Source organism: Lutjanus erythropterus, chromosome 1 (assembly GCF_056507025.1).
Source record: "Lutjanus erythropterus isolate fLutEry1 chromosome 1, fLutEry1.hap2, whole genome shotgun sequence".
NCBI classification, from domain to species: domain Eukaryota; kingdom Metazoa; phylum Chordata; class Actinopteri; order Lutjaniformes; family Lutjanidae; genus Lutjanus; species Lutjanus erythropterus.
In genome coordinates this window covers 39,278,953-39,306,719 of record NC_139317.1, presented here as the reverse complement: position 1 = coordinate 39,306,719, position 27,767 = coordinate 39,278,953, and the positions used below count along the sequence as shown (strand labels likewise).

General features: G+C 38.4%; 2 protein-coding genes across 4 annotated transcripts in view; one reads left to right on the top strand and one right to left on the bottom strand.

Annotated features, from left to right (window-relative positions):
* The first annotated feature begins 17,182 nt into the window (after window positions 1-17,182).
* On the top strand, window positions 17,183-18,144 carry LOC146333252 (high choriolytic enzyme 1-like). Its single transcript, XM_084721545.1, has one exon. The coding sequence runs from the start codon at window positions 17,242-17,244 to the stop codon at window positions 18,019-18,021; it is 780 nt and encodes a 259-aa protein (XP_084577671.1). The 5' UTR covers window positions 17,183-17,241; the 3' UTR covers window positions 18,022-18,144.
* Window positions 18,145-24,216: 6,072 nt separating this feature from the next.
* The window catches only part of mctp2b (multiple C2 domains, transmembrane 2b), a 48,363-nt gene continuing 44,812 nt past the window's right edge, over window positions 24,217-27,767 (bottom strand). For 2 of the 3 annotated variants that reach the window (XM_084721520.1, XM_084721532.1), the window contains 2 exons: window positions 27,630-27,727; window positions 24,217-25,194 (listed from right to left, as the gene is read on the bottom strand). In XM_084721520.1, coding sequence (XP_084577646.1) covers window positions 25,147-25,194; window positions 27,630-27,727 — 146 coding nt within the window. In that variant the 3' untranslated portion in view covers window positions 24,217-25,146. The remainder of the gene's footprint in view (window positions 25,195-27,629; window positions 27,728-27,767) is intronic. The other variant, XR_014770718.1, reaches the window with a different exon arrangement.

Below are 27,767 nucleotides of genomic sequence, written 5' to 3'. Positions count from 1 at the left end.
GTGCAGATACCACCCAGCGCATGTCATGCCAGGCAGTCATTATTTGTTATCTTTTGTCTTTTTTGAATAAATAAATAAATAAAGAAATAAATAAATAAAAACAATGAAAAAATCATCTGTACATTTTTTGGATAACAGTTAATATTCTTCTGAAATAATGCTAGAATTGACCGTCCAAGGTAATGCAGTAAAGTTAAAAGCTCTGTGTTGTAAAGATGAAAACACAAGATTACTTAGCGTAAAGTATCAGTTCTCTATCAAGGAGATTGTGTAGCCATGATTTTCAAAGTGGAGGCCCTCTGTGGGCTCCAGGGGGGCCTCAGTAAATTGGAGGGAAGATTAGGGAAAATGTTGAAAATGAATAAATGAATAAATAACTAAATAAATAAATAACATTTTTAAAATCATTATTATGTGTATTGTTATCAAATATATATATTTAAAATACAATTATTGCTTCATTAATAAAAGTAAAGAAATATTTTGTTTATTGTTTTGGGTGTTTTTTGTTTTGTTTTTATTTGTTTGTTTTTAAATTTTCCATAGGATTGTAAATGGATTTTAAACACAATATGGGGGCCACAGCCATAAACGAATGTTGTTTGGGGGACCTTAGCATGAAAAAGTTTGGGGACCCCTGTAGAGCATTAATAGTTAAATATATTATGTAGCATTTAGTAAATACTTCCATTTTATAGCACAGCAAAAAATGTAATCATAATTTGTTACGTAGTACATTGATATAAATGTGTATAATGCAGGAAATGGCATTTGATTTTGTTGTCATTTATTTATTTAGGAGTTCACTGTTTGTCTTCCCATTTCTTAAACCAGACCTAAGCCCTCACTCCAGGAAGTCCAGTTTGTGTAATACAACCATGAGTTTGAAGGGTTATCAGATAAAAGGGAATACTACCCTAAGGCAGGATTTTACAATTATGGGAAGTTACGTAAACTATAATTGTTTTATCCTCCATCTCTATGACCACAATATAAACAGTAAAATTACCCTGTTCAAGTTACAGTTGCCCAGGAGGAATACAGCTTGCATGTATGACACTGCATTGCTTTGTAACAAAAGTTAAGCCATGGTCAGTGTCTTCACAGGACAAATTCTATGTATTGTTGACAGTGTCCTGTGTATTGTTGAAGTGCTGTCATTGAAATTAATAAGGAACTCTTGGACTGACACAGAGCTATCAGACTGATGGGATTGGAAACATACAGAGGAATGTTGTGGCGCTCCAGATGCTGCCACAAAATAACTGGAAAATTAAAAAAAAAAAAAAAAACATGCTGAGAGAAAGGCAAGAATCAACAGTGTCCAGCTCCTTTGTGGCATTAATTGCCCCCCATACCCCTTGACAACATCACCACTAAATCTCTCAGCACCGTCTCCACCATCAGCTCAAATTACCGTCCACCTCTAATTGATATGAACAATAACAGAAGAAAGCTTGTTAATGGTGAACATAATTGTCCCAGACAAAAGGCCAAACACGGCAAATCACACTTTACAGCAGGAGCGAGCAGAAGGCGACGTCTGGGCTGCAGCCAGTGAGCAGGCAGAGATATTTCACTGCAGATATCCATCTACCACCTGAATCACATTTCATTACTGGGTCACCCATTAAACAGCACGGCAGACTCCGAAAGCTCCACTTTCACAGTCTCATACACAACATGGCATTGTGTCTGATGGGAGATCTAATATATGAGAGAACATGACATAAAGGCAATATAGTTATTATTTTCTGGTGCAATTCAATTCAATGCATTTAAAATTTGCATTTAATTGCTTTTGAGTATTTTGTCATTCGTATTTTGCTGAAAAAATAAAATGTAATTTGTAAGAAATACTTAGTTTAACTCCAAATAAAAAGTAAATATTTTTCCCTGGCCTTCAATATACTAAGTGGACTAAGTGGCATTCAGCTTGTGGTGCTCAAAGCAGCAAAAAAATCCATTTGAAAAACTCAAAAGCAAAATCTCTTCTCAGAAATCATAACCTGGTTACTCAAGATAATCCACAGACCTGCAACTCACACCGAAGAAATCTAGATGGATAAATAGCACTACAGGCCAGAGGAAATTTGGGGATAAACTTTAAGAGGTTGTATTTGTGGATTTGAAATACTTAGAATACACTATGTAATATATAATTTTATTCTTTAAATAAAACACAATTTTATCCCCCTCAGTTTTATTTTATATGCAAATTTCCCCTCAGATAAAGGTATGTAGTGGTGGACAAAGTACTCAGTACTCAAAGTACTCAGTACAGTATTTGAGTCTAAGGAAGTAAGATACTCCTGGTCAAATATTATTCAACTTCAACTGAAAGTTTAAGTACTAGAGTACTTTGTTTTAAAAATACTTAAGTATTCAAAAGTACATATTTTTAAAAATACTTAAGTATTCAAAAGTAAAAATTACAAAGTACATTTTCTAATATCAATACATGCTGTATTGTTTTCATGATGCATTTACAGAAGCTTGTAACTCTCTGAAACCATCTAATGATGCACTGACTTGCTTGTAGAACCACTCTGCTACACAAAGCCTATAGAAACACCTATAAAAACTTCAGCATAGAAATGCAATCAAAAACAAAAAGGACAGCTATTGTCATTTTCTGATGTAACTGTACTAAAATCACTGAATAAAATTAGATTAAAACCAACTCTAAGGAGTTCTCCAAGTTTGTTAAATAACTGAGATTTCTTTCTGGCTTCAGGGGCAGTATATACATTGATTACGTGGTATTTGTCACTCAGAGAAAGACAAATAATTCTAGGAAGGCTTTTAATGTTGGATTGTTTTTATAGAATTATAATAACATTTTGAGATTTAATTTTGTCTTTCTCCTGCCATCACCATTACTTTGTTTGAATGAAAGAGGGAGAGCTTGCTTGTGCTTGTTAAGAGTGCGCCTGGATGTATTTCTGCTTTTACATCAAGGCCAGTTGAGAGCGGGTACTGTGATTGGTTTCCTTCTGTGAGGAACACAGCGTGTGGCCAATTGCATTTTAGAAAAGAAAAAACAGCAACAGCTGACTTCAAAGCTGCGCTTAGCCGAAAAACTAACGAGTAATGACAACCTTGCTAGAAATGTAGTGGAGTGAAAAGAACAATATTTGTCTTTGAAATATAGTGGAGTGAAAGTCAGAAGTTTCCAAAAAAAACAAATACTCAAGTAAAGTACAGATACTCAAAAAATGTACTTAAGTGCAATACTCAAGTAAATGTACTTTGTTACTGTCCACCACTGAAGATATGTGATGAAAATATAATCAGATATTGCATGCTAAGGCAAAATCACTAGTTACAATAAAATACAACAGAAGAAAAGAAGAAAAGAGCAATTAGCAAACATGTTCTCCAGAACTAGCAAATTACAGAGGCGGATTTGGTCATTTTAGGGCCTAAGGCAAACATAGGTATGGGGCCCTCCTAACCCTTACCCAACAGTCTGTACACCACGATGAGCCATTTCGAGCCACAAGTTGGCTACCATCTTCTCAAAAACTACTAAGAGTATTGGTTAGTTTTTAACCACTGCTGTTATTTGCATTATCAATAGCAGCATTCAATCGAAGAGGTTTCTATTTCTCCAGAAAGCACTTTCCTGCTCTGTATGTCATGACTTTCATTAGCCCATTTGCACTCAGATAGCCTTACTGGCTACAACAATGCTAATAAAAAAAAAATGCAGACAAAAGGTTTGGATATTAGTTCAAATTGTACTCAGTACGCAATTATGATTTTAAAAGCAACTAAGAAGATTACATAGTGTAATGTATACTTAAGTTTCAGTAAAAGTACAGACCTGAAAATCTACTCATAAAAACACAAGTACCATAAAAAAAAACTACTTAATTACAGTAATGTGAGTATTTGTAATTAGTTACATCCACCCCTGGTTTAGGGTGCAAAAATCAGAGTAGTAATGACTCAGAATTGAAGTTTTATCTCACAGCAACTGCCACTGCATATCAAAGAAAACAAAACAACGGAAATAAAACAGACAGCTACAGTTAAAAGTGATAAGATGAAAGCTGGGAGATGTGTGCAAGCTGTTCCAAAATAAAAATAAAAAATAAAAAAATGAACTCAATGTCAAATGTCAAATGTCAAGAAAGTAAAATACTGTCACACCTGTTTTCATTATTTGACATAAAATACAACCAATGACCTTCTGAATTCAAGTTTCTTTTACTGAACTAAGATGAACTTTAATTGCCTTGTTAATACACTTCATTTAAACTCGACAGATAGAAAGAAAATATAACTCACCGTCATGGTCCATCCACTGACAGAGGGATCATGGGTCGGCCTGTCAGGTCCAACTGGTTAATGTGAACTTCTACAAGTAACACTTGCAGCCCTGGAGAGTGAGTGACTGTACATATTCAGAAAAACACAGATTTTCTTAGGCCATTGTTCAAAAACAAGCAAACAAATCTTGCTAGCTAGTGTTAGCCCGCGTGTTTAGGGAATTATTTGCCCCCACCCAAGCCCCGCCCACAAAAAAAACCACATGTTTACCAATAGAAAAGGAGTCTATAGTCCAAGCTAGTGGGCAGGCCCTGAGATATTTATGAGGTAAGCATTCTGATGCCATTTTAGCATTTGGATTTTAAGAAAAACATAATTAATTCACGAAGATTAGTTAAAAAAAAAAAAAGTGGGGAAAATATACTTACTAGGTAGAAACAACCGGTTGACTGCCAATGACGTTGGAAAGTACCAGTGACAGGCGTCCCAGACCTTGATGTAAGACACGTGACATAAGTCATCTCATGTAAAAGACATAGTTAATGTTGTGAAACAGTTGTTTGGTCAGGTTTAGGCACCAAAATCACTTGGTTTGGTTTAGAAAAAGAAAATCATGGTTTGGGGTAAAGTAAACTACACTTTGTTAGTGTTGCTGCTTACAAAATGAAATATAAAGAACTTTAAACAAGTTCAAGTTGACATTTGGTTTTGCGCAGGACATGAACCCCGTCTCCTGGGTGAAGGTCCTGTGTTTGACCCATCACTGCATATGTGGGCTTTCTCAATCTTTATACTGCTCCCGTCAAAATTGCTATAACCACTAGAGGTCACCACCTAACAATAAGCAAAAATAAGTTGACTGCACAGATAACATATATGACTATTTTTCAGGTGTGGACGGGTTCCCCGCCTGCACCCCTGAATTTGCAGCCTCTCACTTCAAAGATATCCTGATTGGCCACTTCAAATCTATGATATGGGAGAATAACAGAGCTCATCTTTTCAATGTAGGGATGCATGGTGCCAAATAGGGGGTCTGAGACCCCTTGATGGACATTTGACATCGCTTGACAGCCTCCACAGCAAAATTTGGGGGGTCTTTGAAAAGTTCTTTTAAAAATTTTGTTGCTTGCAATTGTCAGTAAATAGGCATTTTAAAAGCTACTATGTCCAATATTCATCATTCAATTTGCTAAAAATGTATTCACAAGGAAAAAAAAATACTGTTGTGGTGTTTCTCTTTTTCTTTTTCTTTCTCTTTTAAATATTTTAAACATTTCACTTGCACTTTTTTATATTTTTGCATTGTTTTGGAATTGTTTTGCACATTTCACATCTTTTATTTTACTGAAGCATACTGACTATCACACTGTTTAAACTGTCCTAAACTTTTAACTTTTGCACCTTTTATACTTTAGTTTATATTTTACTGTATTTATTGTTTTAAATTTTTTTTATTGTATTGTCTGCTTTTTCTTACTTTATTTACTAACCTTTCTTTTTCCTACTCCTTCATGTCTCTGCTGCTCTGAGACCAGAATTTTCCCACAGGTATAAATAAAATATTGCCTAATTACCTTATGTTGCCATTGTATATCCAGTTGTTTCTGGCAAGGCCTTCTTCCACAGTTGACGCTGTTGCAAATGGTAGATTTGAAAACTAACATAACCCCATATAACCTAAAAAGCAGTGTTTTTTTTGTTTTTTTTTTCCTGCATCATGGTTACGCTTACTTCTATTTTTATTTGGGTACATTTTCCAACCCAGTATTTTGTATTTTCACTCATTCTTTAGAATTAGGACAAAACATATTTTAAGGGCATTTGATTTTTACTCAAACTCTTGGTTATCAAACCTTGCAATGGGCCAACCTCCTAGTGATATAATTTTTTATTAAGTAGCATTTTTTGCAGCCGAGAACTTGAATCCTGATGAACATATATGTATTGACTGTAACAGAGAAAAGCTGGTTGGGTTGACATCACATACAGGGGTGTGGTCCAGTCACCTGACTTATTTTTATATATTCATCCATTTTAAATTAAATTGGAAAACAGGACTAATTTCAAACACATAACTTACTAAAGAGAACTGAGAGGTATGTCACCTCTGTCAGCATAGATGTCAACTCCATAAGATGGAAAATCTGATGGAGTTGGTGTCTTATGGAGTGGACAAAATGTCACATTTTTCATTGCACAGCATAGTTGTAGTGACTAGTTATTTTATTTTTCTAAGTTGCTCAGAGTTCTCTTAATGCTAACCAAATTACACATTTTAAAGCCATAATTCTTTTTAGCTTTGATTTAGAAGAGCTACAGAGTTCACATGTTGTGGTTGAGACACATTTGATAGCAATATTATTTTATGAATTTATTTTAATATTATTTAATGAATTTGTCAAAAAATAGAAATCTTACCAGTGTTCCCACCTTTTTTAAACCAGGAAGTGAGACAGAGGTCCTTACAGTATAGCTAAACCTTTTAATGCCTGATTAAATCATGTTTTTGTAAAAACGGAAGATGGAGTCAATTTTTAAATGGTTTAAAGTTCTGAATTCTTGCAAGTTTAGAAATTTAAAAAAATAAATTAGAGCAAAACATTTTATAAATTACATAAATCCTTATAAAAATATATTTTGACCAGCAATTGGAATTGGAGTGTTAGTAGTAAAATGTTTTAAGTTTTTTGGGTAGGACATGATTTGTCCCAGTCTAGTCCATGTTTTTTTTTTATTATTATTTATTTAAATACATTTGATGTGCAAGTTTTTGTAATTTGTAACCAGATCATTTTAGATGAATATGTGCTTATCTCATCATATTAAGAAAGCAAGACAGTGAGTATATGCAAGTGTATAGATGTGTCTGCCACATAAAAACTATTTACCTAATGAAATATGTTTCATAATATATTCAAATTCCACATATAGTAAGCATAACTCTATCCTGAAATTGTCCTAAAATCCCCTTTTACTTATTTTAAGGAGTTCCTGTGGAGCCTCCACCAGTGTGTGTACTACTGTTTTCCATTAGGTATATTGCATTCGGCACTTAGAAATAGCAGCAGCATGTTGGAGATGTTAAATGAGGTGGACAAGGCTTAAATCCTCCACTGCGTTGATAACTGGCTCACCACTCTCTCTCTCTGTCTAACACACTGCTGTGAGGAGGAGGGTTAACTATCAGCTATAATGTGTAACTGAAGATCAGCTTCCCCCTCCGGCTTTGCTCCTCACACCACCACCACCCCCCCACCTCACCCCTCCCCTCCGCACCCTCCTCCCCCCATGCCAACCCTCCCTTCTTCCCTCCTCTCCCCTCCCAGCATCCCCTGCTGCTGTTGTTGGGGTGGTCTCTGCTTCTGCTGTCACCAAACCGCTGGTCTTTCAGCCGTCCTGCTCCCTTCCTCACTTTTTTTTTTTTTTTTGCCGCTCTCTTAGGCGTCACAAGATTACTGAAGCAGTGCTGACATCTCTATCAGGCTGACCTAACACTCTGCCCTTTTCCTCCTCCCCCCCTCCCCCTCCCGTCCACCTCCTCTCCTCTCCTCCTGCACTCGAGGATCCATCACACTCCGGGCCTCAGCCGCTCACTACTACACATTAAAAAAAAAACAAAACCACAGACAATACAGAGAGAAAAATACAAGCAAGTTTTTTCCTCTCCAGCAGACAGCATATGAAATAAACACTTTAGTGCCTCCAGCACTTGACAGTAATTTAGATAAGCCTGCTGTAAGTCTCTCTGTCTCAACTCAGAGAGTTGTTTCCAGGAGGTATTTCCAGGGCATCCCCGCACTTTAGTTGGCTAACTTATTATCTACTATGTAGCTATGAAGTGTTTAAATGTAGACGGGGAGATTTAACTCATATCATGCTCATTAAAAAAATTGAATTTCCCCAGTGAGGGATTAAAAAAAATCACCAAATTGCCACCATTTCATCCATTATTTTACTGTCAGTTGTGAACAGAATTAGTTTTTTTTAAATGTGTTTTTAGCTACACTAGAGGCGTTGCTAGCTATGGAAAGTAACGTTGGTCTGTCAGTCAAACTGAAATATCTCAACACCTATTAGATGCTTTGTCATGAAATTTTATCTGGACATTTAGAGTCCAAAGGGGATAAATCCTCCCGACTTGGTGATCCCCTGATTTTTCCACTAGAGCCACTATGAGTCTGACATTGGTGGTTTTCTGTGAAATGTTTCAACAGCTATTGAATGAATTGCCTTCTGGGATGGATGATACCAAACTTTTTAAAGTCAATACAATACCAAACTTTTTTTGCTACAATTTTAACAATACCAATAATATTTATCAAAATAATGATGAGTTTTAGGGGAAAAAAGGACATTGCAAGCAAATCACATAACAAACCCTTGATAATAAATTTATTACAAAAGCAAATATGAGTACAATTATATAAAAATGTTTGCGCTAATAAGCGTAAAAAATAGTCTGTTTCACAGAAAGTTCACCCAAAAACCTCACCCTAATGCATCACTCACTTAAATTGTTTGGGAGATTCTGCAACACTGTTTTCCTGTGTATTTTGTGGACTAAAAAAACTAAACCCAACTTTCAATCAGCATGATGGTGAGTAGATAATTACTGAATTTTCATTTTTGGGTCATTTCCCCCTTTAAATAATAAAATAAATGAAGTAAATAAATGAGAGGTTGTCACTCTCTTATAACAAATACTGCATCTTGCTCTTTTTTATCTACAAGTGAAAAGTAGCACCACACCACATTTCTTTTCTGCTCTCTTTCACAAGGTTGATGCTGAAGTGTGTCAAGGTGCGCAGCTTCACACTCAGTTCTCATGTCTCATAGGTTTCCACAGTCATCTGACATCAGCCAGCTGAATACTGTAAATAATAAAATGGCTGTAAAAGTTTGGATGTGACACAGCCACACATTTATCATACATTCATATTTATGTAATTTTATTTGAAATATTTTCTTAAAGGAATCAATACAGATGAGTAGCTTGTGAGTACCACAGTATGATTCCCAGAGGACTGATCTGCCCATCCATTATTACCTTGATATTTGGACCACACATTCATGCCCCACCCTTGATAAACTGTAATAACTTTGCTGATCCTCTGACATTTCATTGAATACCATTATCAGGATTAGTGCTAATTAGCAAATGTTCACATGCTAACACACTAAACTCAGATGGTGAACATGGTAAACATACCTGTTAAAGGTGTACTATGCAGGATTTGTTGGTTGCTGTTTGTGAACACACTATTCAAAGGTGGCCCCTCCTCCCTGACTCAACAAGAGAGAGCAGTGAAGGTCGACCGAGTGAGAGCGTGAATGAAGAGAGGGAGCGGCGTCAGCTAGAACACAGCAGTGAATCAGAGAAACATTACACACAACATTATTTTCTGATTGTTAGTGGTCAGTATGTGTGTATCTATCTGCCGTCAGTCAAGCCGACACACAGACCTGCAGCTCTTTCTACATTCATGACAGACAGAAACAGCAGTGTAACTTGGTCGCTACGTTTTGACCTCACATCCTGCGTGCTGTCATCACTGCCCAGAAGTCTTCAGAATCTTCACACCACTACACACTTCCAATGTATTATAAGTGATAACTGAGAGGGATTATTTTTGTCTTTTCAACTCACTTTCATATATGACCAAATTAGGTGATAAGAATAGAAAGAACCAAAGCCCGACTTTTTTTCCCTGTAAAAAGGGGTGGGGGGGTGGGGTGGGGGGGGGTCCCTGATGAAAGGTATAAAGGAGCGAGAGTCTCATCCTGTGTCCACATTATAAAGCCCCCTGAGGCAAATTCTGATTTGTGATATTGTGTTAAATAAAATTTGACTTGACTCGACTTGACTGTTTTCAGGGTCTGCAGGCATTAAATGTGCCGCTTCAAAAAGAGAGGAGGAATTGGGAGAATTTGGGAGTTTTACACGCATTTTGAAAATGTGGCTCCCAGCAGACCACCAGTGTGGCAAAGTGAAACAGATACAGGGACAGATGTACAGCTGTTTACAGGCCAGATTTTCTGCTCGGAGCAGAGACATGGAGGAAAATCAAAGAGCGTGGTGTGTGAGTTCATGCAGAGGATGAAAACACTCATGAAGCCATGAAGAAAATTAATGACTATTATTGTACAATGGTACAACCAGTGCTTCATACAATAAGTCATACACACACACACAAATAATACAGTATGCGGATGGTGATGGCAGAATTTTGACTGGAGTACGGCTGTTTTCTTTTTTATTGGGACTTACAGCAACATCAATGAAATAATGCCACACATATTAGCCCTTCAGTCTTCTTATGTGTGCTTTTCAGCACACACTTTTGTGAAAAGTACACCAAGGACAAAAACATAGTCCATACCAGTGTTAGTAACCCTCACAGTGGCTTAAATAACATTAAAGGTGCACTTGTATTGTGAGAGTACTCGTGCATATGAATAGAAATATATATAATATACGGATATATGTCCACTCAGTGGGACATTGTGTACTGCATCCCTATGGGAGCCTAGAGCAGCAGCTGTTCAAGCGTCTCTAACATTAATCTGACTCATGCCAAACACAGAGTCTGCACTTACAACTGCTGTGTGTGCCGAACATGCAGTTGTAGAGTGATAAGAGTAAGGGTGGATATTTCATGCCATGGTTGGTGAGGACCATAAATATAACAAACTGCTAAAATTTCAGGGTGATAGAGATACAGTGTCCCCATAAGCATAGTCAAAGTAAAAGCAAAACAGCACACACTGCGAGGACAGACAGAGAGACACTGTGCTGCTGCCAGAGGAGCGCTGACTAAGATTACAGCATGAGAATAAATTACAATATAACAGATTTGTGTGTATTTCTCACTTTTCCCCTGATGGTATGAATAACTTGAGAGATTGGTTGTCCTCCATCCCAGGACTATGCTGAAAAACATGTCCATGCTTTTATTTCCAGCCCACTGGACGACTGTAACACACTGCTCACAGGAATTTGTAAAAAGCACCTTAATCGAGTGCAACTATTCCAGCTGCTAGGGTTTTGACGAGGAAAAGGAAGTTTGACCATGTAATACTGGTGCTGAGGTCATAACACTGGCTCTCAGTAAATTTTAGAATTGATTTTTATTGCTCGTTTTTAAGGTCTTACATAGTCTGTCACCTCAGTACCTCTCAGACACACTTGTGAGCTGTGAGGCAGTTAGACCCCTCAGGTCATCAGGAAGAGGCTGCCTGGTTATTTACGCTATCGTCTTTTAAAACTAAAAGCATTCCCTTTTAGCTGCGCATTTCAGTAGTCTGGTCTGCCAGTCTTAACTTTTATTTTACTTTACCTTACTTTAGACAGCGACCCATCATGATTTCAGTGTGCAGCCACCACCAGCCTCAGGTAACAGCTGGAAGCAGCCGGGTTACTGTGAGGTAAGATATCATGGGAGTAAAGTTAAAAAGATACAATTACTGTAGTTTTAGAATTTTTTTCCATATGTTTCTGGGCCATCACTGTAACTCTGATCACTATGAGAGGCTTCCACTGCATTTAACTCTCCTCTGATCTTTTTAATCTACATGACTGGTTGAAAACTAATAATTTAACATTTATCATTGTATGTGTATGAAAACAGAATGTATGAAGTTGCACTCATCTAAGAAATCTATATTCATCTCAGACCCGATTCACTTTGCAAGTCAAACATTAACCCTCACAAAAAACTTAAGTATTACTTGATTCACATCTCATTTATCAAAATCACATTCATAATTTAACAAAGAAGCTCGATATGCCCCCGACATATATCTGCATGCAATTATTATTTCAACAGTATCCTTCTTTCAATTTGGTCCGTCAGCACAAAGGAAATTATCAAACTAATAGCAGGATTGTACAACGGAGCTGATAAGATCCACAACAACTTTCCCCTCTGGACTCATCACTGCACTGCACTTACACATTCTTACACAACGCCGTGGCTTTTCGGAGCTACGCAAATAATCAAGCAATTAAATTTTACTATCAAATCCAAAACAATAACACGTCCCCAACACTCACTGATCTAGTTCCAAGACGCAACATAAGACAGGAACGCATCACCAGATCAGTCTCACATGCACTTATCCCAGTACCGGCTTATAAAAATAGCTGTGGTCAGACATCATTTTTTCACACATACACCAAACTGGATGAGATCCTGTATTATGTTAGAACAATAACACATTTCAAACAGGAATATAAACACTATCTAATGGAAGGACACACTTACAACCCATAATGTCTGCCCACTTCATTTAAGTCCTCTTCTCTCTGAATCTCCGTGTTGCTGTTTGTCTTTTTGTTTTTGTTGACCGTCTCTGTTTTGTGATGTGATTTTGTCCTTTATGTGCTGCAGGAACCTGCTGTAATCCAGTTTAAACTGAGTCAGGCCTGTTTAATTGTAACTGATTTTAGTTTACTTACTTTTAATCTTTTCTTGTATAATAATAAATTAAATGAAAAATGTTTTGTCAGTAAAAAGAGAGCGCTGGATGGAGGTAGACAGTGGACAAAACCACTGCAAGGCTTATGAGGAGGAGAAAGCAATCTTTCAAAACTTGAAAACACATTGTTTTGCATCAATAATTAGCACGTTTTGTCACAATGCCAAATCTCATTAACTAATGTTGACTAGACACTGACAGATAACAGTGGTTATGTTTTAATTTTTGATTCAAATTATTGTCAGTTGTCCCTTACCGATATACTTTGATAAAGGTAGTTAAAAAGTCATTTGTACCTCATGTATTTATACTCTGCTACTAACACTGAGCAGGCGCTGAGCATCTATTCTGTGCTGCCAGGAAAAAAAAAGAAAAAAAAAGAAAAATGTTGTCTGGGTAAAACGTTGCACTTGTCTTTGTCACTTTTTACCCAGCCGTCTTTTCCATCAACATTCAAGCACTTAATTTTGAACCGTTGTGAGTGTTTTCACTAAAAATAAAAAAGTGGTTCTGAACCTGAAAAGGTCAGCCAGAACCAATAAATAGCATTGTTTTGCACCGACAATTAGCACAGGTGCTTACTGAATCTCATTAACTAATACTGACCAGACACTGACAGACAACCGTGATTATATTTTAATTTTTTATCAAAATTATTGCGAGGGACAATTCAGTAATCCCGGGATATCTGTAGGGACATGTCCCTACCCAATTCTATGCCCTTGGATGAGAGCGATATGTAGATTCTCTTTTCCTTCTGATGTCTTGCATTGTCCTGATCATTGTATGTCAGCATGTATGGCTTTATTATTAGTTGTCAGTATGTCTCTGCTCTGGCTTAAGAAAAACAAACGCCTGTAATTTTATTGTTCCGGCTGAATGAAGTGATTCTAATTCTGGTCTTTTCACACATATGACCAATTCCTCTTTTCATAAGTTATATTGAATTTCCCCCGCTGAATGCCGTCTTTGCTCGCTGGCCGCATTCATCCAATCACCCCCCAGTGTTAGCTTTTGAGATTTGTGAGGGGAATGATTTTCATCTGCAAACAAACTGCTGTTCCTGATAGAATTCCTCCGTCGCTCCGGCCTGAGTGTTGTTATTAAGCAACCTAAAATGACACAGTCTGCAGGGGGGCCTGCCAGTGGAAAGATGCTGTCCATTAGCTGTCAACAATGACCACTGGGTCTACCCTCCCATGGGACTGGCAAGCAAGGCATCGTCTCATCCCGAGTCTGGCTGAGAGATCACACAGGCCCCATTGTCTCAAGCAGCCTGGGGTCTTATTGTAGCAGCGTCTCTGGGAAAGGACGAGCCTTCACGTCCGTGGTCTGCTAAAGAATGGGCTTTCTCCTGGCTAAGGCCATGAAAACTGTAAGGGATGAATCTGGGGGAACACAGAGAGGCTACGGAGTAGATTTGGAATAGGGGCGCCCCTCCTTAGACGAGTTTGGAGTCCCCATCCAGACCTCCCTCTCCCTCTCCCGGTGCTGACCTCCCTTCTCCACCTCTGTTTAATAATGCCTGGGCCTTGGTCATTATTTTGGGCAGATGGAGACGGGGGCAGGCAGTGAAAGGAGCTGGTGTCACTCCTGAGGAGAGGATGGTAGGGATGACAGAGAAGAAAAAGCGAATCAGAGAAAAGATCAAAAGCAGAAGCTCGCCTTTCACTCGCCTGAAAGCGCTAAAGAGGATAAGGAACGATCGGGCCTGGGGTCTCCTGTCCTCTCTGGCAATTAGACTCAGCTGATGGAGAGAAAGGCGTGAATGGCAGGGTTCAAGGCCCTCTCTAGGACTCACACAACGGGAAGGAGTTTTTTCCCCGACGCCTCCTTTATCTTCCTCTCCTTTCAGAGTGTCAGAAATGCAGCTGAAATATCTCTCCAAAAAGACAGCACAATCCCCAATGCCAAACCTTAATCACGGTGGCTGATGAGATTGAGAGGAGGGGGGGGTGGCGTTTGAGAGAAAACACACATTCTTTTCACAATTCATCTTTACACTTTATATGAGGCCAGGATTCAAGGGAGGTGTAGTAGGTTTATATGTGATAATTAAATTGAACAAATTAGAGTCCATATTTTCACGAGACAACAGGACATATCGCATCCAGGGTATGTAGTTGAATACCAATAAGAAATGACATTTGATTGTCTTTTAAAATGTATTAGAGAATGAAGATGTTTTCAAGGGCTGGAGATATGAAGTGAAAGGAAAATCATTTATTTGATTTTGCCTGTTCATTTTTAAATGGAGACAATACGAAGAGAAGTAGAAAAACTAATAGTGAAAAAAATTCAATGATGATACATAATAAATGAGCATGTGCATGTACCAGTAAACAAATGTTTCTGGCGTACCTTCTGAGTGTCCCTGATGGACGGGCAGCCATGATGGTTTGTACAATGGCTCGGACTGTTTCATACAATTTAGTATTCATTTTTTTCTGACTAGAGAGCCGTCTCGGGCACGGCCACAGCAACACGTCCCACAGGAACCTATTAACATCCTCTACATATGCAAGAGTTTCAATAGGCCGTCTATCATCCTCACAGAGGGACACGCAGCTTTTGCTACAACTTTAACAGCTTGTCATAAAAGGCGCACGGGGGATTTCAATTACGCAGGTCATCAGAGAGTGAAGAGAGAAAGTATTTAGGTCACACAAATTTAATTTGAACAGATACACTTTGGTAGAGGTCCATAAACCATTTGTAAAACTAAGGGAAATAAAAACCAGTTGAGCTCAGGGGTTGTGTCCACCAATGCCTTTTTTCCTGAGGCCAGAGCATTTTTTGAATTGTTTCCAAAGACAGCACCATGTATTTACACTCTGCAGCGTGATGAGGCACTGAGCATCTAATCTGTGCTGAGCGTTTGTTTTTTCCTCCTGGACATAGAGTTAAAAAAAATGTTAAACTTTGGATAAAATGTTGCATTCGTCACTGTCACATTTTATCCAGCTGTCCAATCATAGGCTGTTTCCACCATCACCTAACTAGGAACTGTTCAGAGGATTTCCACCAAAAATAAACTGTTATGGAACCTGAAAAGGTAGTTCCCAGCTGGAACCAAAAAAAGATTTTCCTTGGGAACCAAATTGGGAATGTCATATTCTCCAGGTTGTTGTGCATTCTGTATCACCTTCTATTGATGACATCCTTAATAACAATGGTTTCACTAAAATCTGGTGGAAATGGAGGCAGGTTCGCTAGATAACACCTAGGTTTCAACGATCTCAAAGAGAACGCTTCAAGAACCAGAGTTTATTTGGGCCCTCACAGTGGAGGAGGGGTGGAACAAATAGGCTACTACAGACCATGTCCTGCTCTTACTCCTTGAACCACGTTCCATCCAACTTCAGCTCTTGAACCAAACGATCGTTCTCACTCACTGATCCTCGCTGAAAAAATCTCAGACTGGTCTGTCCTCTCTCTTGACATGCTTCAACCTTTCCCTCATCCAAAGCAAGAAGGCTACTCTACCATGTGCCTACATGTTCACACTCGGCATTATCAGGCAAATTAGGTTGCAGTTACTTACGCAGATATTCCATATCATAGCAACCAGACTGTCTCAGCTGATATAACACTGTGCGTCCAAAGTGCTCTAATGCACTCCTAGCTGGCTGTTTTCAGAAGAGCTCCAGGCAGAATGTGCGATATCACATCATTCACAGTATATCATCTAATCTTTCTCATGATAAGTAAAATTCATATTGCGATAATGGCAATATAACAATTTGTTAACAGGATGATGCCACACTATTGCAAACAGCAACAACAAGGATAACTGACTGTAAGGTAATATTGTTCCCAGCTCCATGGTGGAGAAGTTTCGTCCAAAAGTGAGAGTCTTCAGCAGTGTGGAATTTGTTTGGCTACAAAAGATCAGACATACAAAAAACCACAGTACAGTAATGTGCAAGAAGTACAAGAAGTAACAACAAAAGGGGGCAACACAACAAACTCATTTCACCACCTCAAGCACCCAGTTGAGTACGAAGAGAGACAAAAATCAAGCGAGGAGAGCTCAACATCTATTGTGAGTTCCAAACCAAAAAAACAATTGCTGTATTTTGTCATACTGTCAAGAATATCATTATCATACCACACTCTGAAATATTGTGATATTATTTTAGAGCCAATCACTCACCCCTAGTACAAGGTGTTTTCAGCTGGGGAAAAATGCTTTAGTGGACAATGGGCCTTTGTGTAGCTAAGGAGCAATGTGGCACACAAAGAGGACAAAATGGACAGAGACTTTTGGGGATTAGATGCTATGTGTAAAAAGTAGGTTTGTCTGTGGAGTCCTCCCTCCAGAGGTTTATTTAGGCCTAACAGTGTGGACCCCAACCCATAATCCTCCTGCAGACACACCTGTAGAGGAGAGTATAAAGAGCCTGGACTGAACTGAGTCAAACATCCAGCTTCAAGGAGTCTCTCCACAGCAGCTCCACAGCCTCCAGACCGTCCCTGAAGATGACTCTCTCTGCCAGCCTGCTGCTGCTGCTCCTGCTCGGCCTCTCTCAGGCACTTCCTCTCCAGGAGGAAGGAGGACATGAAGAGGACACCATCGACATCACCACCAGGATTCTGACCTCCAACAACGGCACAGATGAGATCCTGCTGGAAGGAGACCTGCTGGCTCCCAGAACCAGAAACGCCATGGTGTGCTGGTACCAGAGCTGCCTGTGGAGGAAAGCTTCCAACGGTCTGGTGATGATCCCCTTCACCATAAGCGGTGAGTTCACCAGCTGGGAGAGACAGAAGATCGACTACGCCATGCAGACCTACCACAGCAAAACCTGCATCCGCTTCGTGCCCCGTCAGAACGAGTACGACTACATCAGCATCGAGAACAAAGTTGGATGTTTCTCCTCTCTGGGCAAAGAGGGAGGCAGACAGGTGCTCTCTCTCAACAGACAGGGCTGCATGTACCACGGCATCATCCAGCACGAGATCAACCACGCTCTGGGCTTCCAGCACGAACAGACCAGGAGCGACCGCGACGGCTACGTCAGGATCAACTGGGAGAACATCAACCCACAGATGGCCTACAACTTCTACAAGCAGACCACCAACAACCTGAACACTCCCTACGACTACTCCTCCATCATGCACTATGGAAGAACAGCCTTCTCCATCCAGTATGGGAGGGACTCCATCACCCCCATCCCTGATACCAACATCCAGATCGGCCAGAGGCAGGGCATGTCCTACTGGGACATCATGAGGATCAACATACTCTATGGCTGCTAACAACAATGCTTTGATCAAAAGTTCTTGTTTAGGATAAGAAGTTTCTGTTCAATCAATCATTCAATGAATATGTGTAATCTCTGATACTATACAGAATTAAATTTAAACTTAGGCTACAGCCAATTTTTGTTTCTGTCAGTCATTTGTGTCTGCTCAAAGAACTTACATTACCTATGCAAATCAGCTCACACGTACATTGGCAAAATTGCAATCTTGCATAATATAAGGTTCTGATGTACCAAAAAAAGCTTCCACAATCTTATTGTCAACAATCCCATAAAGACCAAAGCCAACAATGTGTTGATCCTACCTACAAGTAGGCTGTTGTCTGTGTATCAAATGTCTTTTGTAGCTCATCCCTTGTCATTCAAAGAGCCACACACCAGTGTACCGGGCTCCTTGGACATGGACACTGTAGTTTATTATAAGTCAGTCCCACATACACCGTCTGGCTGCCATGAATTCTAAATCAGCAATTCCCAAATGGGGGTATCTGTATCCAAGGGGGTATACTTGTGCCATTGCCAGGGGGTATACAGGAAGATAAGGAGTAAGCCAACTGATTATACAAAACAGGCCTATAGCCACATACAGTATACTGTCAACTGTAACACCTGAACATCATTACAATAAGAGTGTATGAAAACTATTAGCAAGCAGATAAGTAATTGCTAAATTGTTGAAACAGCTAAAAGTAATGGTAAATGGAATTGTGAAAATAGCTAAAAGTTGGAATAAATTGTTAAAATAGTTAGCTGAAAATATTTTATGCCTAAATGGTTGAAATAGTTAGCTAAATGTAATGCTGTGTGGGTGAAACAGTGAGCTAACAGTAATGAATACATGGTAAAATAACTAAAAGTAAGCATAAATTGTTGGTATAGTTAGCAAAAAGACGTATAGATTGTTAAAAAAAATAGCTAAATGTAAGGGCAAATTGTTGAAATAGTTAGCAAAAAGTGATGGATAAATTGTCAAAATAGCTCAGTGTAATGATAAATGGATTAAATAGTGAGCTAACAGGAATGGATAAATTGTTTAAGTGCTTAAATGTAATGATAAATGGTTGAAATAATTAGCTAAAGTATTACCTAAATAGTTAAACTAGCTGGAAGTAATGATAACTCAATAGTCAGCTAAAAATAATGGATAAATGGTTGAAATATCATGCTTCAATCACAGTAGTAGCTAAAGCCTACTGATTTAACAAACCAAAACACAGACAATTTAGACAAATAAAAAAATCTATTCTAATAATGTACATTTAAATTTATTTTTTTAATTTTTACAAATGAACACACTGGTTAGGAGGCACTGCACTAGAAATTCATAATTGTGAAATTATAGGCAACTGAAAATACCCCCCAACAAATGCACTATATTTTTGCCTGCTCCCGTTTGAGTAATGTTCGCTACTTATTAAAGAGCTCAGCTGTTTTAGGAAATTTCTTTAAGTTGAAAATGTATATTTCAGACCAGTTTCCATCTTCAATTGAAACAAACGAGTGTCAGAAACAGGCTGAAGGTTCAACAGTACTGAGACATTTTTAGTATTTTCAGTGGATAAAATATAGATTTTTACCAGCCTGATACCTGATACTAATATTAAACAAGAAAACTGATTTAGCTTTTCTATCTGTTTTTCCCCATTCTGATGCTGGATATTTAAAGAGATCATCTAACAAACCACGAACAAAAGGCCAACTTCATATCAGTGCCTTGCTCTCTCTCTCGCTCCCTCTCTCTCACAAAATCATTTTGCATCTCGTCTGTCAATCAGAGCTGTCTGCTGTTCGTAGCCTCGGGCTCTTCTGGATAAAAGGGCTTTGATGTTGGCCTGCTCTAGTCGCCCCACAGCCTCTGGGCAGCAGGCCAGTTCCTACACACTGCGCCTGTGATTTACCTGGACCCAGACTCCCTGAAGGATTGTTAGCACTATGGGGAGTGGTGGAGGGGCATGTGAACTGTCCACATGGTCAAAATCAAGCTCATTACTGAATGTAATGATTGTTGAATGAGGATGAAACGATTGTGAGAAATCCAAAATGTTCAAAAATGGAAAGGCTGGAACAGATCATGGTGCCACTGGACTGTGGACAACACATTTATTTGACTAAATTCGAACTTTAAAAGGAATTGTCAGACATTTTGAGAAATATTCTTATTTGTTTAATTATTGCTGAATGTTAGAGCATAAGATCGCTCTCATCCACCCCAGCAGTCTGAAAAGCTCTACTTTATTAAAACACATTAACAGTTTAACAGTTGGTAGCGAGAGGTTAACAGCAGTGACAGTAATTATAATGATTCTCATTATCAGAATAATTTGATGGTAATTATACATCTCTCATGGTGAGTGGTGATATTTGGAAACAGAAATACATGATGGGGAGAGTGAAGAGATACAATCTTTACATTCTGCAAGCATTTGTGATCTGAACAGTGTTTTGGTCTGAACCAACCAGCTTTCAGTGTGAAGATTAACCATGTGTGTGCTTTTGTGCCACTCTCTGTACTATTTTCTCGTGAAAATTGTGAGATAGTCATACTCAGAATTCAATGCCCATACAGGTTCCAGCAGCTGCCAGAGTTTGAAGGTGAAGTGTTTTAGAAATAGAGACAAAGTGAGCCACAGACCAGGCAACCAGACTTGCTGTCAGTGTGAAAACAGCTTCCTGCTGCTCTGCAGTTTGCTCACTGGCAATGTTTTATGTTGGGAACCAGTTAAACACTGTGCTGCCTATTAGACCCCTCCATCCCATCTGCACAAACACAAATGGTCCATGCAGGACATAGTAATTAACAGGCTTGGGGAGTAAAGGATTGCATGTAACGGGATTAGGTAATTAGGATATTTAAAAAAAAAAAATGTTACATTAGAGTTACTGAAAAAAAAAAGACGTAATCGGAGTAAAGATACAATTGGTAAAATGGGGATTATTAGCAGCATTACAATTTTATAATACATTTTAAAATAAAGGATGATATACTATCATGCATAGTGTGCACATTACAACACTTCATGAGTCTCACATTGCCACCGTGGTCTCAGTGAAACCAGCGATCTTACAGTCAAGTCATTATCATGGCCTCTGGTGAAAAAATGCTTCTCTGGGTGAAGTTTCAACATTATTTTGTCTTTAATTCAGAAAGGAGGAACAACGTCACAGTACAGTGATATTTCTGTCTCCCAGCCGTGAAAATACTGTCATTATCCAAGAAATCCACATCTAATTTCAAGAAACATTTTCAGGTCAGACCAACTGGTAATGTTAACTATAAAAAAATACAGTTCAGTAGAGGTGAAGTCCTTCTCCGTCTGGTGGACCATCATGTGATCTAACATTGGAAAAAAACCGAAATGCAGTCAATGGCGAGACAAATTAATTTTTAATCCCACTAGAACTGGGAAAGTTGCCATTTGTCATTAAACTGATGAAGTATCAGAATGTGAAGATGCATAATTAGAAAAACTACACACCCAGAAGTTGCAGGTGATGTCATGATTTTCTTCGCCCAGAAGCTAATGTTAGCCACTGAAGCTACAACGCATTTTTGTACCAGGATTTAGTCACAAAATTCATTCTTTCTCTTCCCCGCTGATAAAAGCATCAGGAGTCGCTGGATGAAACACTTCAGGTAAGATGGTGCTAGAATGGACAGCAATATTCATGTTGAGGACAGCCGACTGTGCGAGAGAAGACATATAATTCACTGGGCGGTTTTACTCTACTAAAGTACAACATACCACAAACTTTTGACTTTGTTCTGGACTTTTTTGATTCGCAAATTTATGTTTTAAATTGACAAACATTGTATAAAGTAATATTACTTAACTTATTACTTGGTTATTACTAATTAGCTGCATTACTAGTTATATTACTATATTACTTCTTTACCTTATTGGTGGTCTTGTTGTGCCCCAAAGTTGAACTGCTGATCCTGTGAACTGTTAACACTCAGAAAGCTTATGCTGTCAGTGAGGAAAGAAGATCTACCTCTCTAAGTATGTCCTTTAAATTAGATTCCATCATCACAGATTCTCCCTCAAAATAATACTAGTTCCACCTGTGGAAAGCCTGCCTCTCTCTCTCATCCTCCATCCTTCGTTTAGCCTTTTGGCTAGCAGCTGACGTAACCTGCCCCATCCAGCTGCATGTACATGTCATAAGATAGCCTACCTTTGTCAGAAAGTAGCTCAGTAACTCAGAATTACTTGAAATAGTAACTGGTCCCATGTGGCACACCAGAAGGGGCGTGACTTCACCTTTCTACACTGCTACTGAAAAATATTTTGGGACTGTAGGTGGTGATGCTGGTCACCAGGATGGTGTGATGTGGTGTGTGTCAAGTTTATCTCTGTTCACTTTACGTTTGAGTGTGAAGTGTGAAAACCATACATTTACTTAACAAAGTACATTTAAATGCTCATAATTACTACAATTTAAACATGCATTCACATACAACAAAGGAAAATCTGGACAAATAATTGATAAACCTAAAACAAGCATACAACATTATATTAGGATATTTCACCCTATTGTATTGAGATAATCCAAATGTAGAAAGTAATAAAATTCCATTACTTTTAATAGTCATACTTATTAGAATTAGGTTACTGCTTACATTTTCAAATAAGAAATTATTGAATGTATCAGAATAGATTTTTAAAGTAACCCTCCCAACCATGGTTAACACATTAATTAAGACTATTAATGGATAATAAACATATTCACAGCCTCTTCAGAGCTTTATATGCACCACCTCCGCCTGTGTAAACACACACACACACACACACACACACAGACACAGCTGAACATTCTCAGGTCCGATATTGAGTTATAACAAGTCTTTTGAGACCAATCGGACGCCGTATTTGTGGCTCATCAGAATGCGTGTGCCACATCACATTAGTCCCCACGTGTGAACCGTGATTTTACTTGGTAATTCTGAAGCGTCTCGCTGCCTATACATATTCATGCTGGGCCTATAAGTGTCAAATTGAGATGTCCTTCCAGTGTCCTTGACAGCAGGTTATTAATATTGATACCTAAGTCAACATTATAACTAGATGAAGAGATACACAGGTCATCCTCTGTCTGCCACATTCTCCACTTTCACTTTCCTCAAGACAATTGGACAAATCATCACATTATTTTATATGGAGTAGCACTGTGTAAGATATTATGTGTATATTGTACTGGGATGTTAAAGGATATTTATTTTATTTCTCCAGGACTGATGTTATTTCTTGTTTTTTAGGGCTGCAACTAACCATTGCATTGTCAGTTCTTTTGTCAACTAATTTATTGATTAACAATTAGTTGCTTGGTCTATAAAATGGTGATGAATGTCAATATCGGTTTCCCAAACCCATTTACAAATCTGAAAACAAAATTTTGATTTTTTGTTTTAAAAAGTTACTTAAACAATTAATCGATTATCAAAATAATTGGTAATCATCACAGGTCTAATGTTCTTCTCAGGATATTTAGTTTCTCTTGAGGGGTATTATCTCATGTATTTCTCACACAATCAAGTGTTAACAGACTCAAAATGCTGACATCTGAAGCATCTAATCATCATATGCAACACATTTGTATAGCATTTGATACAAAAATTATGAGACTTTTATTGCATTTCATCAGAGCATTGTTCCTCTAATTTTACTCATTTCTCATTTAAGAGGCTGCTGACTGAGAGCCCACGCGCTCTGACTTAAAAGCCATAAATCCCAGGGTATTACTCTGAACGCCAACATCTTAACTACTCCGATTCTCCAATCCCTAAATTGGTGCGGCTGTTGTTGCTTGTGGCTGGTTTTAAAATCCTCCTCCTGTGAGTGCGAGTGTGTGTGCTGTGCAGCCCGGTACCGGAGGTTTGTCTGGCTGCTGTGCTTGATAGGATGCTGGCTTGCAGGCATCTCGTCACAGCAGCTGAGAGGAGGTCGCCAAGGTCCTCCTGCTCATGGCGACGCCCAAGGGCCATCAACACAGCGGGGAGTGCGGGTGCCGGAGAGGTCTCACACAGCCTCGCCTCGCTTCATGAAAGCCTAATGAAGACAGGGGGGCTCGGAAACTGTGCTGCTAAGACGCCCACAATCCTGCAGCACGGGTGCATGGAGAGGATGAATACGGCGAGCAGGGGAATTCAAAGAGACGCAGCACAGAACTGAGACACAGAGGCACAATGTAGAACTGTGTGTGTGATTGTGAGCATTTATTGCTGTTAGAAATGAGACGAAGTCTTCATCAATGACTGTCATTAATAAATAAAGTTTTGAGAACAGTTTCGGCCATGTTTCACTCACAAGCAAAGACTGAAACATAACATAGAGAACATGGCATCCTCCATGTAGAATGAGTGAAAATACAAACTAAAATGTAGGCACTTATCTTACATGTAAAAATAAGTCTAAATTGTCATGTTGAAGTAAAATTAGTCAGTCAACATTGTGCGCACAGAGCTCTTTATCCATTTTAAAGGTTAATGAAAGAAATAAAGTAAAATAATGCATAATATTTCCTTTTAACTTCTGATGTGTTCTTAAAATTGTAACTATTTTCTAAGGAAAACCTTGTTGATTTCTTAAAGTAACCCATTTTGTTTTTCAAATGGTGGATAATCCATTTTGGAATTAAAGTCTTCACATCTGTCCATGTAAAAACATGTAAAAATATACACATAAATGTAACACACCAAACATATATTCAGGACAATACAAAGTGATATTTCAGCTGGTGCCACAGGTCAAGAATATAAAATATAAAGAAACTTCTAATTAATTTTCTTAAAGAATAAACTGTACATAGATTAAAACACCTACAATCTTTGGAAATAATATTACAAACTGGTGCAGAAATGCACAGATAGACACATCAGCAAAACCTGTTACAAAATGTGATAAAGTAATCTCTGCAGGATCCTCAGTACGGACTTCTTTGGTTCGAAAGGTCTATAGGTGCAGGTTGAGATGAGCGGTGCTGAGCTGTGCGTCGACACAGCCAATTAAGATTCAAACCTACCACACACCCTACAAGATCTCGTGGAAACAGTTTTTAGGTAAGAAGCCCACAAACAGCAGCATCAGGTCCCGTTTACATCCCGTCCTCCTCCGCCTACATTCTATAAGATTTTCTTCTTCTTGCTGCCTCTCATCTCGCTGTACTGAACCTGCAGGAAATAAGAAGCAGTGACTTTACTCACAGAGCAACAGAAGTGTGAAGCTATTAGTCTTTTTACCACTGGTGCTGATTACTTTTTACTCATCTTGCTGTGCTTTTATCAAATTGCTTTTGGAGATCAAATAACATTTTCACTAGGGCTGCAACTAATGATTATTTTCACTAAAGATTAATCCGTCAGTAATTTTCACAATAAATCCATTAGTTGTTTGGTCCATAAAATGTCCCAGGCTGACATCCTCAAATGTCTTGTTTTGTCCACAACACAAAGATATTAAGTTTGCTATCACAGAGGACTTTGAGAAGCTGAAATCAGAGAATTTGGTCATCATTTCCTCAAAATAAATGACTCAAAATCATAAACTGATTATAAAAATAGTTGGTGATAATCTAATAGTTAACAACTCATTGATAAATCAACTAAACAGATGTAGCTCAAATCTTCACCGAGGCGTGTGTATGGCTGAATACTGCCATACTGAGCAGGGTGACCGCAGTCGTCATAGACAGAACAACAGTGGTCAGTGGAGAAACCATAGAGTCACCGTCACTGCACCCACAGGCCCAAGGGCAACGAAGGAGGAGAGGGAAGAGGCAAATGGGGTCAAACAGCTTAGAGAGAGAAAAGGACAGAGACAGAGGGTGAGGAGGAGACACGACGTTGGTTGAAAAGAGAGAAGACAGAGGAGGTGAGGGGGAATAAAAGAAGGAGAGAGGTCAGCAGAGCAGAGCTCAAATAGAAGAGGACAACTAGGGAAAAAAGAGAAAAGCTAATTGATTTTTGTGAATGCTTCATACATGTCTGGATTATGGAAACGAGGTTGCCGTTTTGGACCATCAATGCAAAATTCTGCAGCCTTGATGATTACTACTAAAAGTAAAAATTTGATTATTTTTACTATCAGTACTAAGGTTCTTAAAAGTATTGAGTGTGTTAACTACATGTTTAGAATGGTCCAATATATATTCATTTTAGTATTGAAGGTGCTGAAGTGCTCATTCAAGACTTCAGTTCAGCTTCCAGTGACTGTTTTTTATACCAGCACTGTGTAGGTTGTTAATAAAAAATGTAAAAAAAAAAATCTTTTGTTTCTAGGATTTTTTTCAGCACCACTTTACAATAAGACTCTCATTATGAATGCTTTATAAATGCTTTATAATTTGTTTTTTAATTAGGTTGTGTATTTTTTTATCAAATGGGTTTGTTGCATATATGTTTTTTTATTGTTTGGACCTACATATTTTTACTTGTGTAAAAAAAATAAATAACTAAACACGTTATAAATCATTAATAAACAATTACTCTTTAGCAAGATCCAGATTACTACTAATTAATTTTAATGAGTTACTACCATTTATCGCTGGCAAACCAGAATCTTATTGTAAAGTGTGAAACGTGTAACCATTTATTGATGGCTAGGATCAGGTGACCAGTACATCAAGCAAAGGAAGATTACCAGCTACACCTGGAATTTTGTCCTGAATGGCCCAAGACACCAACAATCTGACAATTTGATGTTAATTTGATGCCAAATGAAACTTTCTGACTACTGATATACTGATGGTGGTTGGATGATAGTAACTTATAAACAAATACATGATGAAGCTGACAGTTATAAATGCTGCTGATGGAAAAGATAAAGGAAGCAATTAGATCTGAGGTTTAACAGTAAAATAAATGTGGCCTCACTATTTAACAAGCAACAGGTCACTGATGTCCTTTTATCTTATGTGTTCCAAAAGCTGATTAATGAGCTATAAAGTGTTTACAACCTAATTAATAATCTGATTATAAACATTTCATAAATAATTTATAAGGGGGGTTTATTGTAAAGTGGTACCATTTTTCTTTTTATTGAGGTATAGAAAGAGGAATCAAGTATCATTTTAGTTAAAACTAGTTAAGTTTCAAATTCTGTTGTTGTGGCAACTCAAATTAGTGATGTAAATTATTCTATACAACCAGATAAATAAGATAAATGTATTAACTTATTCTGCCTCTTTTTGGCTGATTTGAGTTGGAAAAGATACAGTGTGTGTGTGTGTGTGTGTGTGTGTGTGTGTGTGTGTGTGTGTGTGTGTGTGTGTGTGTCTCTATGTGTGTGTGTGCGTGCTGCCTGATGTTTTGCTCCTGCTGAGGCTGCTGAGTTCATACAGGAGACACCAGCAGCAGCAGCCTCAGCAGCGTCTCCTGTCTCAGCCTGGGAACAAGCCTGCGCTGCAAAGCTGCTAAGCAGCAGACCTCCACCAGGGATGTATCATGACCAAAACACAACAGAAATTATACAGGGCTACATAATTATACAGATGAAGCTAATTATACAGACAAGAGTGATGAATGCCTGGGAGTTGTTTTAGTAAAATGCAAAGCTAGCTGGCTCTGGGATTTTGGGCTTCCTGGCCGGCTGATCCAGCGGGGCTTACCTTCTGCACATCTGAAGGCACCCTTGTCAGGAAATCAAGCACTTCATTGTTGTCAATGCTGTATGGGTTCCGTAATTTCTTGGTGAATTTATTGATACCTAAAACAGAAATTCACACCAACATATCATTAACAGTAGT

What these genes read in the sequence shown, in the direction of transcription:
- LOC146333252 (XM_084721545.1), top strand. Translation starts at nt 17,242, where the DNA reads ATGACTCTCTCTGCCAGCCTGCTGCTGCTGCTCCTGCTCGGCCTCTCT.